We start from the raw sequence: 17,696 nt of genomic DNA, 5'->3' as shown, positions 1-17,696 counted from the left end.
TCAAAGTACAATAATCTCTTCCTTAACCTCCTTCTTTTATGTGAGATGCCAAGATGTTTGAAGAGAGATCATAAACTTTTAATTACTTCAGAAGGAAAAATAATATATAAATTCACTTTCTACTTAAATTCACTTTCTACTTAAACTCATTGGAACTTTTTGCTATATATATATCTTATAAATATTTAGATATATTTTGAAAACACTGAAAATACCTTTTGCCTAGGCACCTCTTGTCTGCAGATAATCAGGCTGCTTGTCTTACAGCGTTCTATGGATGTTTTCTTCTGTCATTCTTGATTATAGGTGAGTTCCCATATTGATGAATATCCGCAACAGAATCTGAAAGTCCTTGTTACTTTTTATGTGCAAATATATTCCTTATCAACTTTGTTATGGCCTTATTATGTGTAGTGATCTGTTCCTGACACGTACAGCTTTTACTTCTATAGTTACACAGCTTTCTGTTTTGTGTCTGTATTTTTCCGAGCTGTTTTCTCTCAGAAGTGGTAAATTTATGGAAAAACACAGTTCAAAGAGCAACGTGTTGAAATTACCAAATACAAATTTAAAAACATATTTTTATATCTGCGCATGTCAAGTTTCGCAAGTGGTCTAATTTTTTTGTGTTTAAATTGCCTCTATTTCAAAGTAGGAAAGAGAAAATTATTAAATATTCTGTGTAGTTTATCTAAGGAACTCATGTTAAAAGAAATTTTTGCACTTTTGAACATTAATAATCTATAGCATTTGTTATATATTTTCTACATATCCTAATTAATTTGCATCAAGAAACATAAATGCTGTCTATGATCTAATTTTACTTTTCAAAACAGAGCAAAAATAGCAGGAACAGTGGCATTTTTTTTGCATTTCAAAATCACTAGAGATCAAGCATTTTGAATTAGAGCAAAGTCATAAAAATGTTGGCATTTTCATAGCATGTGACAGGGATGTGACAAAAATCTGATATATATTTTAAATCTATTAAACTCTCCCATCTTTGCCCAGTGCTTCTCCAAAATGAAATTTGTATAAAAACAGAAGACCATTTTCTTCTCCCATATGGGCAGTGGTTGCTTAACCAATTTTAGCTAACTGTTTGGGGGCCTAAATGGTCACCCATCTTCTAGACTCTGCTGAGGTGTCCTTTTGTTTCTCTCTAGATTACCAGACTGAGTTTGAAACCTTTTTTGTTATTCTGTGAAAGATATATTTGTATACTGACATATTCAGCAATTGATGCTTGATTTTGATTTATAAAAATAGAGCTCTTCATTTAATGTGAGAAAATAATCTTTTTTTTTTTTGATCTGTCAGAATGATAGAGTAATTTGGGTGAAGAAGTAATTTGGAGGTTATCTAGTCTCAGATCTGGATTTAAATAGTTCAGAGTCTTGTCCAGTTAAGGTTTGAATACCTCCAATGCTGGGAAACCCAGTGCTCCTCTGTGTAGCCATGTAACTGGCTGGAGACTTAACATGAAGAATTTCTTCCTTAGAACTGTCTGGAACTTCTCTTGCTGCAACTTGAAACTGTTTCCTCTTTTCTTTTTGTCTTTGCCTCTGAAAAGAGCCCATCCTCATTGTATCTTTAATCTCTCATTAGATGATGGGGGATGGTGAACGGATTTCTCCTTAAGTATTCTCCTCTGAAGATCAGGTAAAAAAGACTTATTCTCCTTGTGCATCATGTGTCCCAGACCTCTAACCACACTAGTGATCCTCTCCAGACTGTGGTGATGGTGAAATACATGAAGTTGGATGTGGTAGTCAGTGTGGCCACAGGGAGGGGAAATGTTCCCTTCAACCAGTGGAGAGCATTCCTCCTAAAGTGACCCAGCTGTTGTGGTGGAATATGTTCTGCATGTTATTCACCTGAATCCGTAGGGTCGTGTGCAGATTTAAGGAAGTGATTTAAATTTAAACAATGTAAATATTATTTTAATTCAAAGAATATATTCCATGTCTTAACTTTACAATTTGACGTCGCCAGATTTATGAGATACGGCAATAATAGACCTGTTACAAATAACAAAAAGTAACAGATGTTAAACATAAAGAAAAAATAATATGATCTTTGAGTGAATAGCAAAGTGACTGAAAGGGAGTATGGATGAGAAAACCAGGATGTTCAAGGACCTTTTAACATTATGCTGAGAAACCACTACTCTCCTGCTAGGGTTTATTGAGCACAGCTGCTGATTCCCCATGCAGAGGCCAACACAGAGCAGCATCAGATAAAGACAGAACTGGCGGAACTGGGAAGAGTCTTTATGCTCTCATTCTGCAGGCACAAGAATGATGTGCCCCGGCAGAAATTCAGCAGAATGAAAAACTAAATGTTTTCAGGAAGTTTTTCCCAATGGGATCTCAGTGTGTGACCCTGTATTTACTCCTAAAAAATAAAGAATGCTTACCTCTTTTATTTCAGGAAGAAAGGAAAGACACGTAATTCCAGCTTGTAATACAGCTTGCCCTACAAGATGCCCTTCAACCTTCCCAAGTTTTCCCTAAGCTCCAGTGCTATTCTGTGGCATCTGTCAGTCTAGTATTTGTACAGTTGCTGTTTCAAAGTACCTGCACGTCACAGCTTTGTGCAAAGCAATTTCAGAAATGGCTGCTTCGGTGGTTGAGGCTTGCCGTGTTGTATTTGCAGATTTTATTCCCTGGAGAATTTCCACAGGGCATTATTTTCTTATTTTACTTCCAGGATAGATCTCCTTGGCTATTCTTCTTAGAACTTCAGTCTTGGTGTTTTTAAAATAAGTTTTTTTAATATATATCTATCCCCACCTCTTGGTGTTTTTAAAATAAGTTTTTTTAATATATATCTATCCCCAGGTTTCCCTCTTCTTCCTTGTGAGTGGAATTTTTTTCTGCTTTATTTTGATCTCAGATGATTCATGACTACTGGTGGGCCTTTACTTTCAGAGAAGACTTGTCTGCTTTCTATACCGCAGCAAACATGACAATGGCAGATAAAAGACAGAAATTGCTAGTCATTGTGCTTTTGGTAGAGGGTTGTGGTTTTTTTTTCTTGCTAACATTGAGCAATGAAAACTTTCTTGTCCAACTGCTTTGTGCTGTTCCTTCATTATTGAAATGCAGGATGATGCTTTCCACTGTGATTCTGACAACTAAAAAGTACAAAATGCATTGGAAACACTGGTGATGAAAGCGAATTTTCAGGAGAAGTAGGTGTGAGAAGGGAGATAGCCCTTGGCTTCAGAGGAAACAATTTTCTTTTGCATTTTTTTTCTGCTTTTAAGGCAGCCTTAAAAATGCAGAGATATGTTTGAATATGTTTGATTAAAAAGAAGTTTTTATCAATAATGAAATTTCAACTTTCCTAAGATTCGGGTAGTCATTCAGGTAATGTGGGTAGAGTATGAAATCTCACTAACTTTTATTGATGAAACTTATGTCATTCAGGTTGGATGATGTTTTATTCTTTTCAATTCTTGTTGAACAAGATGATGCATTCAGCTTGTATTGGGTGGTGTTAATCACCACCCAATACAGATCCTGGAAATAATATGTGCTTTGGGTGAATAGCAAAGTGACTGGAAGGGAGCACTTTTTCACTGAAGAGGTCCAGAGGAAGCATAGTATTCAAAGAACAAATTAAAACCACAGTGTTGGAGAACCACAGTGATCCACCTTACCTTTAAAGAAATTATTTTTTTTAGTGTTTCCCAGGTAAAAGCATATAGAAGCTTGAAGTAGACAAATAGTGATCAGATTGATTGCAAAACTGACAAAAGCAATCAAAACTGTGGTATTTATGTACTGTGAGGCAAAATGACTAGGAAGCATTAGATTTCAAAAAAATCCAAAAACCAAAAAAAAAAAAAAAAAAAAAAAAACCCTAAAAACATTGGACTAACAAAATTTTCTTTGTATATGCTAATCTCTGTTTACAGTTTACTGTGGGAAAGACAGCAAGACGTCTCAAAACATGTCCTATGCTTTGTTCAGTCACCTTTTCCTAGAAAAGCAAGCTCTGGATTACATAAAAAAATGAAGGAAAGCATCATTCCACTGTAGGATCTTAACAGTTTTGTTCCTAATAATATTTTAATTTTTGTTCCTACTAATTATTTAATTAGTAGATATGGCTATTTCAGTTTTGGAACTCAGTCTAGCCTGTTAGGGGTGCATTGAACTGAGTCTAATTCTAATGAATTAGACATTGCTATTACAATCAGAGAGTAGGTAATATCTGTTTTCTCTTCAATAATTCTCTTGCTGTCAATATTGAACCTTTTTTGTAGGTCAAAAGAAAGCATGAAAAAGGCTTGATAAGAGAGGTTGGAGCATAGATGAACCTTCACTCCAGACTGTGACCTTAGGTGGAACTGTGGATCAAAGGGGTTTAGAAGACTGATAAAAAGTGAGATGAGTTAGACATGACTGTGTCAGCATTAGGATGGTGGTACTCATAAAACTTACCAGCATTGTATCACCCTTCTTCAGGATATTCTTTGAAAGATATTTAGAGCATAGAAGTAAAGCATGGAGGACTCATATAGTGGAAATATAGAGTGAAGAATGTCCCACCTCCTAACTTTGGACCTGTGATTTTTCACTCTGTCTTTCTTGGAGAATTTGTTTTTACAATATTATTGTATTTTTATCGGAGATTATTCAGTTAAGATTTCCTGATTTTCACAGGACAGAGTTAATAGCTTTTGTCTTAGATTTGTGATTTCATTGTCTTATGTGGTCTGATTTCATCATACTGTTAGATTTCCCGTTTGTACTGCTTAAAGGAGAGCTTTTGCAGATCCTGGTTTCATTGCTTATATATCCAGATGTAAGTGGGGAAGAATCAGGCCTGTAATCAAAAGCACTGTAAGGAAAGAATTATTAGACTTATATGGTTTTGTTGGGATGTTAAGGCTCTAAGGAGCAGTTAAAGGTAGTATTTTTGTTAAAGGCTGATGTCCTCAAACATTTTGCTTTCAGGCAAATATGTTCTTTTTTCTGAAAAAGGTTATGAAATTTCAAGTAAAAACAAGCTAAGAGCAATTCCCCGTGTTTTGTTCTAATTAGTTAAATAGTTTAATAGTTTTGTTCTAATTAGTTAAGTAGTTTAAGAAGAACTGGGCAGGTAGAGCATATGGTGCAGAAACAGTTATCTCTGCTGGTTTAATGAGGAAGGAAAGTAATAAAATGGGAAAAAATATATTGCAACGTACCATGAAGACCCTGTTTCTGCTGAGCTCGGGATCGTTGATGTGTACTAGGTAAATGAATTCCCATGCTCATCTTCCATACGTCTGTTGTGTAAGCAGAGAGGATGCAGTGACAAGTGCTAGTGCAGGACCAGTGGTGAAAATACCATCCAAGCAGGGAGAGTGTTGGGGACAGCCACTGGTGGTGGCACTGCAGCCTTGTAGTATTATACACAGTTCTGTCTACTGCAGCTTGAGCTGGAAGAGTGCAGTCTACAGATGTGACTCTCAACATGAGAGAAAGAAAATTTGTTTAAAATACAGAAACATAGCTTTTAATCTGCTAGCATTACGCAAAATGAATCTGCTTCACACCAGCTTTGATGCCAGCTCTTGTTTATTTTAAATAACAATACTTCTATAAATAAATAACCTTTATTGAGGATTCTATTCTTTATTAGGTCATACTGAAGTAAATACTACCCTGGAAAAATAAACAGAGGGCTTTGCACATGAAGGGATGAGGAGGAAGTTTGCAGGTGGGGGAATTCAAGCATGGGTCGTTTTATTTTCTTCATTACTGAGAACACTTGCAAGACAATAGCATCTTCTGTTTGTGAATTAACATAGTTCAGGTGCCCCATTTAACCTGGGATATAAAATAATTTGACAAGGTAGTAAAATTGGAAGTAGTTATGATCTATGAAATGCACCTTTGAGTGTGACTTCCAGATCTGTTCTGAAGACTTTATTATCCTATATACATATAGTTAATACCACTTTTTGTAGTACCCAGTGAGTCTTCTCCCAGCCTATGTTAAGCAAAGATCTAAGTCTTTGTGGGACTGAGTTTTCTGACTTGTCATAGATTTATATCTTCATGGGATCTCACTGATTTAGTTTGTTATGTCCAATCTTTATTTCTGACGTGGTGCAATCTGTACAGAATGCTAAGTATACTGAAATCTGTGAATGTAACATAGTGGAAAAGAATAAATATTAGAGCAAAAGGATGCTTTGATTTTTATTTTGTGTATGTATCTTTGAGTGTTTTTACAAAACGGGTTTTTTTAGGTGTTTCCTGAAGGAGTATTTCTGTTTCTGGCAGAAACACTAGTTTCCTGGGATTTTTTTTTTGTTTTAGTTGAAGGAATTGAATAGGAATATGGTGTTTGCTTTAGTGAAAGTCAGTGAACATGTTGGCTGAATTAGTTGGTGCAAAGAAGAGTGTATAGCTAGACTATCATCTCTGCTTCTGCTGCTTTATGCTACTCAGGTAGTCATTAATCCTTACTCTTTCAGACTTTCCAGTTACTTACTTGTAGTAATCAGTCCAACATAATTGAAAGGGTGGGAAGCTATCATGCATGGGCTGTAAATTATTCCTCTTTGTACTTATCACCTTAAGGCACGGATTTCAATTCATTGAGAAAGCAAAGCTGTTTTAAAAAACAGTGTTCAGATTAAGCATTTTACTTGGAAACTTCAGCAAGATAGAGAGACATTTCTGATTTCTGCCCAGACAGAAATTTTGCTCTGTCTGTCTGCATGTTTTTTGATGACAGGTTTATCAAATTTTAGTGAGTATGAGCAGATGAAATTCCTTGTTGATGTACCTGGTTTATCACAAACTGCAGAGTAAGTTCAGATACTTATGCAAATTTGATTTTTTTGAGTCTGTTGAACTCATGGGGTAGGTGTACTACAGAAGGGTAAAGCATGGTTTTACCAGTGTTGGCTCCTAGACTCTGTGTTGATTTGGTATTCCTAAACTCCTGCTTTCTTCAAGATATATGTATGCATACACACACACACAGACACACATATATATACATACATATATATGTGTGTGTATATATATAGACTCACACATATGCACCCTGTAGTAATAGGGAATTTGACAAGTGAAAACCGTTGCTGGACAAACAAAAAGAAACAAATATCAGTCTAAGAATGAGAGGAATTCAGAATTTAGGTTAAATGGGTTGCATGGACGCTGTAAAATTATCTAAAATCTAGGAATACACTGTACTCATTAACACTCAGAAAAGTACCTGTTAGGATTTCATGGAGTTCTTGAAAGTATTTGTAGAAGGCTGCAGCAGATCCATAAATGTTTTGATGCATGTTCACTAACAGCTAGTAGATACTTCTACCTAGAAAGATAACGTCTGCTGAGCACCTTGAAAACTCTAATTAGAGAAAAAGCTCTGATTAGGGAAACTGCCTTGGCATAAAAGATTCACCAGGATGACCTACTTAAAAGGATCATCATGTACCTAAAGTCAGGCTACAGTTTGCAGTCATAAATATTACATCAGGACTTTTTAAAGGTTGCATTTCTCTTCCAGTAAATGCTTCAGTTCCCATTAATAGTTGAATAGTACCATCGCATCTGATTTCTTTGAGAAACAGTCAAAGTGTATGAAATTAATCCAGAGGAAGATACTAAAAATAAAGACATTTTTTTACTATAGGTGAATTTCTATTATTAAAAAGCTAGGGAAATATCTTTTAGCTTCTAAAGTCATGTCAGTGTGATTGTAGGCTTCATTTTCTTGTATCAAAAGTACATCACATCCTTAGTTTATCTAATGCAGTCTGTAGTTTTCCTATCCCTCAAAACACTATCAGTCCTAAAACTCATGTCTGGAGTATACTTCTGGAGACAGTATATGCAATAGAATGAATAAAGGACAACTTCTTAAAGCGATTCCTTGGTCTTCTCCCATAAAGCTCTGAGGGCAGTTCACACTGCTTTAGAAAGGGTAATAAGATTAGCTTCAGAAATTTCCATCTATTTTTATTCCTGCATAATATCTCACTGCCTCCTTAGTTGCATTACTGCAGTTTTTCTGAGGTAATGCTGGAAAATAGATCATTAAAATGATCATGGTTAAAAATAACCTTTTCCCCAAGCTGGAAGCAGGCTATGTTTTCTTAGAAGCCCTGCTAAAAAACTGTAGCTTGCTTTCTCCTAGAGGGGAGGCTTCTACAATCTGTTGCAGTGTCCAGATTCACACATGTGCAGACACACACACACACACACACACACACACACACACACACACACACACACACACTTTAGACACATGAGTAACGGTGTGATTTTGTAACTGATTTTAGCTGTGTTAACTACAGACTGTTGCCAAAAAATGATCCTGCATTTCTTCCTTCTGTACGCTTGCATGCTGCTGTCATTTCTTTCTCCTGCCCCTAGTGATAGTGCAGATGTGTGGAGAGCAAATTGTCTTGTAGATATGCCTGAAAACTGCACAAAGAAGGGAATGGTTAGTCTTCAGTCTAATAAGCAAACTGCTCTTGACTCGTGTCTGCATTTGAGGCTGCACGAGATTGAAAGATACAGGGGAACAGGGAGGAGAACCGGGGAAAATGTCTTGGTGCTTTCATGCAGCTTGGTTATTGGGAACTCATGCTGGTCTAACACACTGGGAGATGCATTAGCTGATAATACACAGTTGCTCCACTCTATCCCTACTGTGAGTACAGATAGCGAAGAAAGGAATGTGTCTGTCCACAACTTAGGTATTGGGAATCTCCAAAGTGTGAAAGTGCCACCACTTCTGCCCGCACAGCTCCCCACAATGAATTTTTTAGGGTGGGATTTCATATTGCTAAGACTCAGTGTGAATGCCCTGTGAATGCATGGGCCAAATTCAGTCAGCTTTGAGACACTGGTACAGACTGGAGGAATACTAACTTTCTACAGGATTTGTGTTAAATAGAAGGCTACAGAGATATTTCATGGTAGCTCACTGAGAGAAAGGTTAGTGTTTGTAGCCCTTTCCTACAAAACAGGGAGTTCTAATGAGAAAGGATATTGCAGACAGAGTCAATCAGCATCCAATCTGATGCATGGAATTGCTTGGTTTCTTTCAGAATAAAACCTGCTATCCAAAACTAGACAGTAAAAAATTGAATTTTGAAGATTGTCTGAGAGAGATATTAAATTTATCTTTTGCATATTTTCCTTCTAACCTGTGGTATTTGTATCTCTGAAGAAAATGCCTGCCTTTATATTCGAAACCCTTTCTTCTGATGTCCAGTGCTTAAATAAATATTGAGATGATTCTGTATCATGCCTCAGTGGGAAGAGGCATCTAAAAATAGCAAAGTATAAACTTTTTTCTCTTATATTTTACAGGTTGAATATTACAGCTTCACTTGTACCTGGGCGTTTTCCACTGATGTCCAACACCCAATAGACATTCCAAACCATATTTGGCAGGTGCCTTTGCAGCCTAACAGCAGTCCTTCTTTGACACAGGATGGAGGACACCTACAAAGACAGGACTTCACTAGTGAAAGGGGCCAAAGATATTGCTAAAGAGGTGAAGAGGCAAGCAGTGAAAAAAGTTAATAAAGCAGTTGACAAAGCCCAGGATGGCTACACACAGAGGTCCTACAGTCGATTCCAGGATGAGGAAGATGATGATGATTACTATGGCCAAGGAGGAAGTTATGGTGTAGAAGCTAATGATGACGAAGGATCAAGTGAAGCAACTGAAGGACATGATGAAGATGATGAAATTTATGAAGGGGAGTATCAGGGAATCCCCAACATGGGGCAGGGTAAGGATGACATGGTGGCCTTAGGTCAGTCTATGCGTGATGAATACAAGGATCGTCATGAACTGGAAACAGAGAGGAAAGCTGATGAAGAAGAGCTGGCACAGCAATATGAATTGATAATACAAGAATGTGGCCATGGTCGTTTCCAGTGGGCCCTCTTCTTTGTGCTAGGAATGGCCCTAATGGCTGATGGGGTTGAAGTGTTTGTTGTTGGATTTGTGTTACCCAGTGCTGAAACAGATATGTGTATACCCAATTCTGGATCAGGATGGCTCGGTAAGTAAAGTCGTCATTCTGTCTTTTTGCTATTAAAAGATTTGCTTACAGTAAGACTAAATAGGTATTTGTCAACAGAGAAGCTTTTATAAAAAGAGGATTGTCTTGAATATAAATACAGTTATTTAAATTAAAATTAATTGTATGTATTAAGAATTTAATTAATATTGTAGTTTCATTTTTAGATTATTGTTTTCTTAGTCAGTCAGTAAATAAATCGCTAAAGAGAAAGACCACACTGTAAAACTTAATAAGAAGAGGGACAAATTTTGTTCTCGTATACAAGAGTAGATGTCCAAATGAGCTAATCTCAAAAAAATTAAAACCACAAAACCAGCCCACAGATGGAGAATTGGAGTCCTGTTGAAATTATAAAGCTGTAATAAACAGCAGATAATACAACTGTATGGCAACATTTTCGCACATGAACCTTTGAAATGGTGAGGTGAAATTAAATCTAGCAAATGAAAAAAATTCCAGTGAAAAGGCTATCTATTACAGCCTTTCACTCTTTTTGTTTTTAGTCCTGTTATGCCAGTGACTGTTCTCCAGCCATCCAAAGAGAATACTGTTTACTTAGGGTCAGGGTGACAGAAGAATGAACAAGAGCCTGAGGTGTGCTTTTTGTGTCCATTCTGCGGATGTGGGTAGGCTGTGTCCCATCCCCTTGCCTGCTCCCTCCTGTGGTGTGGAAAACAGGCAGTCTGAGCCAGCTTTGTGTGGCTTGGTGAGAGCAGCAGCGCTGCAATCAGGTCCATGCTGTTTTCCCTGGACATGCCTGAGCACAGAAGGTAAAACAAGGCTCTCATGGGGCAGGGCTGGAGAAAAGTTGTAGAAATGGTTCGCCAAGGAAGAGGGGAGATAGGAGCCTAGGCAATTGGGACAAAGCAGGAAATTAAATGTATATGTGTAGATGAGTTACTTGGGCCTAAAGACTGGAGAAAAGGAGGATTTAGAAGACATTTAAAAACCTTTGTTTTGTAGCGGATGTTCTGCTTGCACCCTCCATCGTTGCAGCACATGTTTGTGTTGCAACAGATCTCATTTTAGCTTTGCTCAGTTTCCTGACATATTGATACCTGCACTGGGGGTCTGTGGGTTTCAGTGCTGTGGACTGCAGTCTCCCACAGCGACATCTCTAAGTCTCCCTCCAGGTGACAGGAGCATAAGTGGAAACAGGTGAGGAGTTCTCAGATAACTGTGTCCTTTGGGTTATTCTTTGCTATTTGATCATTTGTTATTAGAACTACTTTGCCTGTAGTGCAGTGATTAAACATAAAATGGAGGGAAATAAATTATTACAGTTTTAATGGTTAAAGAGATTATATGCTGAATACAAATAATCTGTTTTGTATTGCTTGTTTACTCTAAATGCCAACATTGTACGTGTCGTGGTTGGACCTGTGAGCTTTCAAGTCTACTTCCTAAAGAAAGATGAGAAACAAAGACAATGCAAACCTGTATCACTAGATAAATGTCAATGAGTCAGTGCCGATAATAACATACAATGCATCTTTGAAAAGTAGTGAATGCCCAGTTTGCTTTTTTAACATGATTTTTTCATCTAGTCCTTGGCAGCTGACAATATCTTTAAAATCTACACATCGATTTTTATAATTTTTGTAATTTTTATAATTTTTATATTGCTAGAACAAAAATTATTTTTCTCACCCCCATTTTAATTACTGATAAACCTGCTTGTTTTACCACATTCACCCTGCTCAACAAATGAAAGAGTCAAAGTAGTCTTTGTTCTCCAGGGTGATAAAATATGAGGGTAACCCCCAAATCTCCAATTAATTAAAACTACATTGTATTTTCTACAAATAGTATTCTTTCTAAACAACTGCATTAGATGTTATGGAGGTGTTTGGAATTGAGAGTGGGGAGTATTTCCCCAGAGTAATAGCAGCCATGAGTATTCACATCCACCTGTTGGGGTCTGACCTATGTCAAGAAGGTTGAAGATTTCCCTGCCACTAGAGTTCTTATGATGCTGTCTTGAGATGTACTGGAATAAGTCTGTAAGTGTTTAAATTCAGTACAGAAGCTGTTAAATACATCATAGTTACAAGTATTTGTATGTGTCTGTATGTGTGTGTGTATGTGTGTGTGTGTGTGTATAAATTATGCTTGTTGACAAAATTAAGGTAACAGCTCTGCAAAACTCAGCTGTGCAAGCAATGTATTCTCATGCCTAAAATATAGAAATCATAATATATCTTCCTATTGCAATAATATAAAACTAGCCTCTCTGTTGTGGTTTTAACAAATAATTGTGTACTAAAAGATTAACGTACAAAAGCAGGAAAGAACAGCGATAAGCAATTTCTTTCCCAGTGTGTATTGAGGGCATTGCAACACGTGACTGCTTTAGCAATAATTTCACCAAAAATATATTTCTTGCCCATTGTTACTAAAAATGTATCATAAGCTGCAAGTCATCAGTACACTAGTGTACATATGTCTTACAGACACAGTAGATATACTGCTTGCAGACAGCATAACCTTAATTTCACTGATACAAAATATTTGTTGTACCAGTGAATGTTTAGTGAAAGCTTTTTTATGTTGTCATAACTGAGCCCTTACAGCCATGCATTTCAATTACTTTGCACTTGTGATTTCACCTTATAATTACATCCTAACTGAGGTCTTCCAGACAGGCATAATTCTTTTTCTCATTATTAGAATTCCATAATCCAGAGGATTCTGATATTGTTAGAATATTAAAGATACAGGACTAATGCTGAGAGTTATAAGGTAAAATCAGTACACTTATACAGTATTTATTTTTCAGGCAATTTTCTAGACTGTCGAAAGACACGCTAAGAGCATCTTAATTTCTTTTTGAAAAAGCATTCATTGATTTTGTTGTAAAAACTTAATTTCTCATATATCATGCCATGACAGTTTACTAGGGAACTTGAGCTAATTAAAAACATGTGACAATATTTATTGACCCTCCCTGTTGCATCTTTTATTTTTTAAAAATTCACTTTCACAATTTCCCAAAATCCTTCCGTATTGACCCTTGCATGAGCTTGAGATCACTGTTTATTGATCACCAGCTATGTCTCAGAGCCTATAAAGTCACATAAGAAATGTGCTGGTGCCATGAACTAGCCTTAAGTTGTCTTTTGAGTTCAATAATAAACCAATACTTTTTTATCTCAAGTAAGTGGTTTTCTTAAGAAAAGGGCAGTTGACTAGCTTAAATTATTAAACGTTATAGTGACATGTCGCAAAGCATGAGAGAAAGGTGTCCTTGATGTATATATAACTTGGCTGTGCTTGCTAACTCCTGCATTTAAGTGGGTTCACACTGGCCTCTTGGGTTCTGGCACCAATGGGACAAGACTGTACCTTCGTGAGACAGGTTGTAGGCTCAGGCCTAAAGATGTTATTTGAACACTTTTCCTGCTTGCATCTTACCTCTTTGGTTTTATCAGTCAGAAACAGACTGATCTTAAGTTAATTCTTTGGGCTTTGATTTGGGTATACTTTTCTATCCAGTTTTTCTCTGTCGTTGCATTCAGATTGGTCTTTGCATTCAGATTGCTCTTAAGTTTTATTGTGGTGTTTTTGTTTGGTTTTTTTTTTGTTTGTTTGTTTGGTTTTTTGGGGGAGAGGTTTGTTGGTGGTGGTGGTTTTTGTTGTTGTTGTCGTTGTTGTTGCTGCCAGTTTTGCTTTGTTTTAATGTAAAATTTTTATTATGGTTTTTTCTTTCCTCAGCATCTCTGCAGCTGAAATACTGAAACGTTGTTTTTCCTAAGCTAGGCAAAGCTAGTCTTTCCCTGGTGTATCTGTTCAGGCTGCCTGAATGCTCCTTCTGACTGTCCCGTCGCTGGTTCTCCCAGGGGACCTGTAAGGGCTCACCTTGTGTGTAGGACCCCTGACAGCTGCACTGCTGTCACCATTGCTGGCAGCACATGCAGGCTGACTCCTGCTCAGCTGGTCGTGAGGCCTCTCCTCACAGCATCAGTTGTTGCCTTTTTCAGACAGACACCTCTATTCCTTTTTTGTACTTTTCATGGAATCATAGAATAGTTTGAGTTGGAAGGGACCTTTAAAATGTCATTCAATCCAAACCCCCTGCAATATGCAGGGACAGCTTTAACTCAGTCAGGTTGCTCAGAGGCCTGTCCATCTCAATAGTAGAAAAAATCTCAGTATCTCAGGATTTAGTGATTATTTTTAAATATTTTATTTTTATTTTTTGCATGTGTACCATTAGGACATCTTTTACAGAGGCCAGTTGCTTCTCAATGATTTCTGATAGTCTCCCTGGTCTGTTTTGAATTCCTGGAGGCTGAATAGTCTTCGACTCTGTCCTGTCTTACCATTGTATTAACCTATGTGTTAGTCAAGACTTTGATACAGATTCAGAGACAGTACTGTAACAAACTTAGAAATAATTTTTATATGTAAAAGACATTCTTAGCTGATGAGCCAGCCTACAGACATTTTCTTCCTTCTAAGAAACACAAATATTGTGGTAAATCACTAGACTGATAATCTAGGTACTGTCAATATGAGCAGCAACAAACAGCTTACCATGGAAATAAAATTATTTTCTGAAACCCCACATTTAGTGTCACATAATACCTTGACCTAAGGGTTTTTTCTGTTATTTTCTGAATTTAATGATCAAATTTTTTGTAGTATTTGTAGAAAGAAGAATATAATTGACATAACTAGATATTTTGGGCAAAAACAGCTCTCAGCCTGGGACAACAGCCTACCAATTCTGCATTGATTACTAACTTGCATATTAGCTGCTTTAGTAACAGTGCTTGCCATGCCTACTCTGTCTTAAAACCTACCAAACATAACCAGCATAACTTTAATCCACACAGTTCTTTCTCTTTACATGAGAAGAACTGCTCTCAAGAGGCTTGGTAGCTGATGTAATGTGCTTATAAGCTCTGCTAAGAATACCAAATGATCTCTGAATTTTTCCACTTCTTAGTTTAAAGAAGTACTGGATTGCCAGATCCTTGCTATTTAATTTGATTCTGGTTTTGCAATGGTCATTTTCAGCAACTTTATATTCAACAAATACCTTCCTTCAAACTTATCAATGATGAATACAAGTCCTTCCATTGGGACAGAATAACCCGAGTCACTGGTAGAAGCTAGTCACTAAAATGCTGGGGAGAAAACAGCTCTGCAGAAGGATCTGTGGCTTTTAGTAGGAAGCAAGTTGACATGGGACAGCAGTGCCTTGCAGCTGTGTTGGCAAAAGTGACCAGTAAGCAGAGGGGAGTGATTATTTTCCGTTCTCAACACAGTAAGCCCACGTGTTGGATTCTCTGTTGTGTTGTGGAGCCACCTGAAAAGGAGAAATTAACAAATGCAGGCAAATTTAGTAGAGGACCAGTAATGTCACAAGAAAAGTCGAATACACAGCATACAAGAAGCAAAAGGACCTGGTGTTTAGTAGCATGGAGGAAAGAGATCTGAGGTGAATCTGTCTGTACTATTTGGCAGCAAAATTGAGAGAAACTACTGTGAAGGTGAATTAAGATTTTTCTTAAAGGAGCACAAAGATCAGAAGTTGCAATTGGAGATCATCTGGTACAGTTAATAGTAGTAATAAATCTTTAGCAGCAATAGAAATATTTAGAAATAGAGCTGCAGTCATTGAAATGCATTCTAAATTTTCCAGAACAAGGTGAAAATTGGTCTGTAGGATTAATGTCTTACTCCTTCAGAAGGAGATGCCAGAAATTCAAATGCCATCATGCATGCTGTTCACCTTTGGTGCAGTTCAGCTCCCTTGCAAATGACATTATTAAAGTCCTCCTACTGCAGTGCTTTTCTCACTTCCCTTCCAAACACAGTTTTTTGAGGATGAAAAATTAAGAGACACATCCTTACAATTTCTAAGCTGTTACAAAATATGGACGTGTGACAATGGTGGTTATGTCTGGTTTTGTCTTCTCTGGGGAAAAAGGGGACAGTGGAGGGAATAGGCAAAGTGGTTTTGTTTGTTGTGACCTGGACTAAACCTGTATCACATGGAACATCACAGACTGTCACGAGACAGGATCTGGAAGCACAGATTTAAACCATTAATGAAACACAGTGTACTCAGTGCTCTGTGCTGATGCAGGCTCCCAGTGTAAGCAACTATCTATGGCGGGTCATTGCTACCCTCTTTTTCTGAGTATGATGTTGTTCCCCAACCATTTTGTTGAAGCCAGTATTAAGAGGGTGAACAGACCCATTTCAAATATTTTTTGCAAATTAATTTTCAGGTTGTTTCTACATGCAGCTTTACTGCAAGGATCCATAAGGATCGTTGACCCCAACCCATCATCCTGCTCAGGACAGCCCCAAAAATCATACCTGAGAGCCTGAGAGCATTGTCCAAACACCTTTTGAATTCTGTCAGGCTGGTGCTGTGACCACTATTCTCGGGAACCTCTTCCAGTGCCCAACCACCCTCTAGGGGAGAAAGATTATGTTGTTCCTACCTAAACTTTCGCTGGCACAGCTTCATGCCACCTCCTCAGGTCATGTCACTTGTCACTGGAGAGATCAGTGCCTGCTTCTCTGCTTCCCCTCGTGAGGTAGATGTAGACTGCAATGAGGTCTCCCCTCAGACCCCTTCAGGCTGATCTCAGCCACTTCTCATAAGGCTTCCCCTCAAGACCCTTTATCATCTCCATTGCCCTGCTTTGGACACTTTCTAGTACTTTAATGTCTTATTTTTATGCTGTGGCACCCAGAACTGCCCCCAGCACTTGAGGTGAGGCCACCCCAGTGCAGGGCAGAGCAGAGCAATCCCCTCCCTTGCCTGGCTGATGATGCTGTCCCTGATGCCCTCAGGACATGGGTGGCCCTCCTGGCTGCCAGGGCACTGCTGACCATGTTGAACTTCCATGTCCCTTTCCAAAGCACTACTCTCCAGTTTTTAGTATCATTTATTAGCATAGAAAATTGAAGTTAAATAATTATTGCTTGTAGTTTTCTTCAAATCTGTCTCAGACATTGAGTTTGTCTAAAATAATCTAAAATATTTGGGCTGCTTTTTTGCTCTTGACAGGTTATTTCCTGGCTCTGCCTATCCCAGCACAGATCAGTAGTTTTACCATTTATGTCACACAAATTTATAGTCCTACAAAAGTGGCCAAAATAAAGAAATGCTTCCCAAAGGAAAAGCCTGAGGGCAATGTTGATTTTGCACATTTAATTTGGCTGTCGCCTTCACTTTTTCCTCCCTCTCTCAACTACCATGGGATCCCTGGTTGACAATACATCAATTCTTAAATCAATGTGTCAAATATGAGTTTTTTAGCCAAACTGTACATTTAAATGAACATGGTGCAGTCTCTTCCAAGTCTCAATTTGGTTAATTCTGCAGCAGAGTTTAGTATAATCTACAAGCTTTCTGATTTTTTGCATAGCTTTGAATTTTGCATCTTGCATCAAATGCTGATCTATGAAACGAAACAGAGAATGTATGAGTTCCTTGTCAAGACAAAGAAATATTTTTACAGAGAAAGTGGTAATGAACTTCCTTAAGACATGGACCAAACATTATTTAATGGCTTGGTCATCACAGCTGAGTAAATATCTTGCTATGCGTTTAATTCTTGAATTTAATCAGTCAAGGATTTTTGAGCCTGTCAAAGTTTGA

At 37.6% G+C, this 17,696-nt stretch overlaps 1 protein-coding gene across 1 annotated transcript in view; it reads left to right on the top strand.

The window, feature by feature from the left end:
* The first annotated feature begins 234 nt into the window (after positions 1-234).
* The window catches only part of SV2C (synaptic vesicle glycoprotein 2C), an 88,532-nt gene continuing 71,070 nt past the window's right edge, over positions 235-17,696 (top strand). The window contains exons 1-3 of the mRNA XM_005427284.2: positions 235-306; positions 1,609-1,662; positions 9,345-10,048. Coding sequence (XP_005427341.1) covers positions 9,469-10,048 — 580 coding nt within the window. The 5' untranslated portion in view covers positions 235-306; positions 1,609-1,662; positions 9,345-9,468. The remainder of the gene's footprint in view (positions 307-1,608; positions 1,663-9,344; positions 10,049-17,696) is intronic.

Source organism: Geospiza fortis, unplaced genomic scaffold (assembly GCF_000277835.1).
Source record: "Geospiza fortis unplaced genomic scaffold, GeoFor_1.0 scaffold201, whole genome shotgun sequence".
Classification (NCBI taxonomy): Eukaryota; Metazoa; Chordata; class Aves; order Passeriformes; family Thraupidae; genus Geospiza; species Geospiza fortis.
Note: the sequence above shows the minus strand (reverse complement) of the source record. Positions and strands in the feature narration are given on the sequence as shown.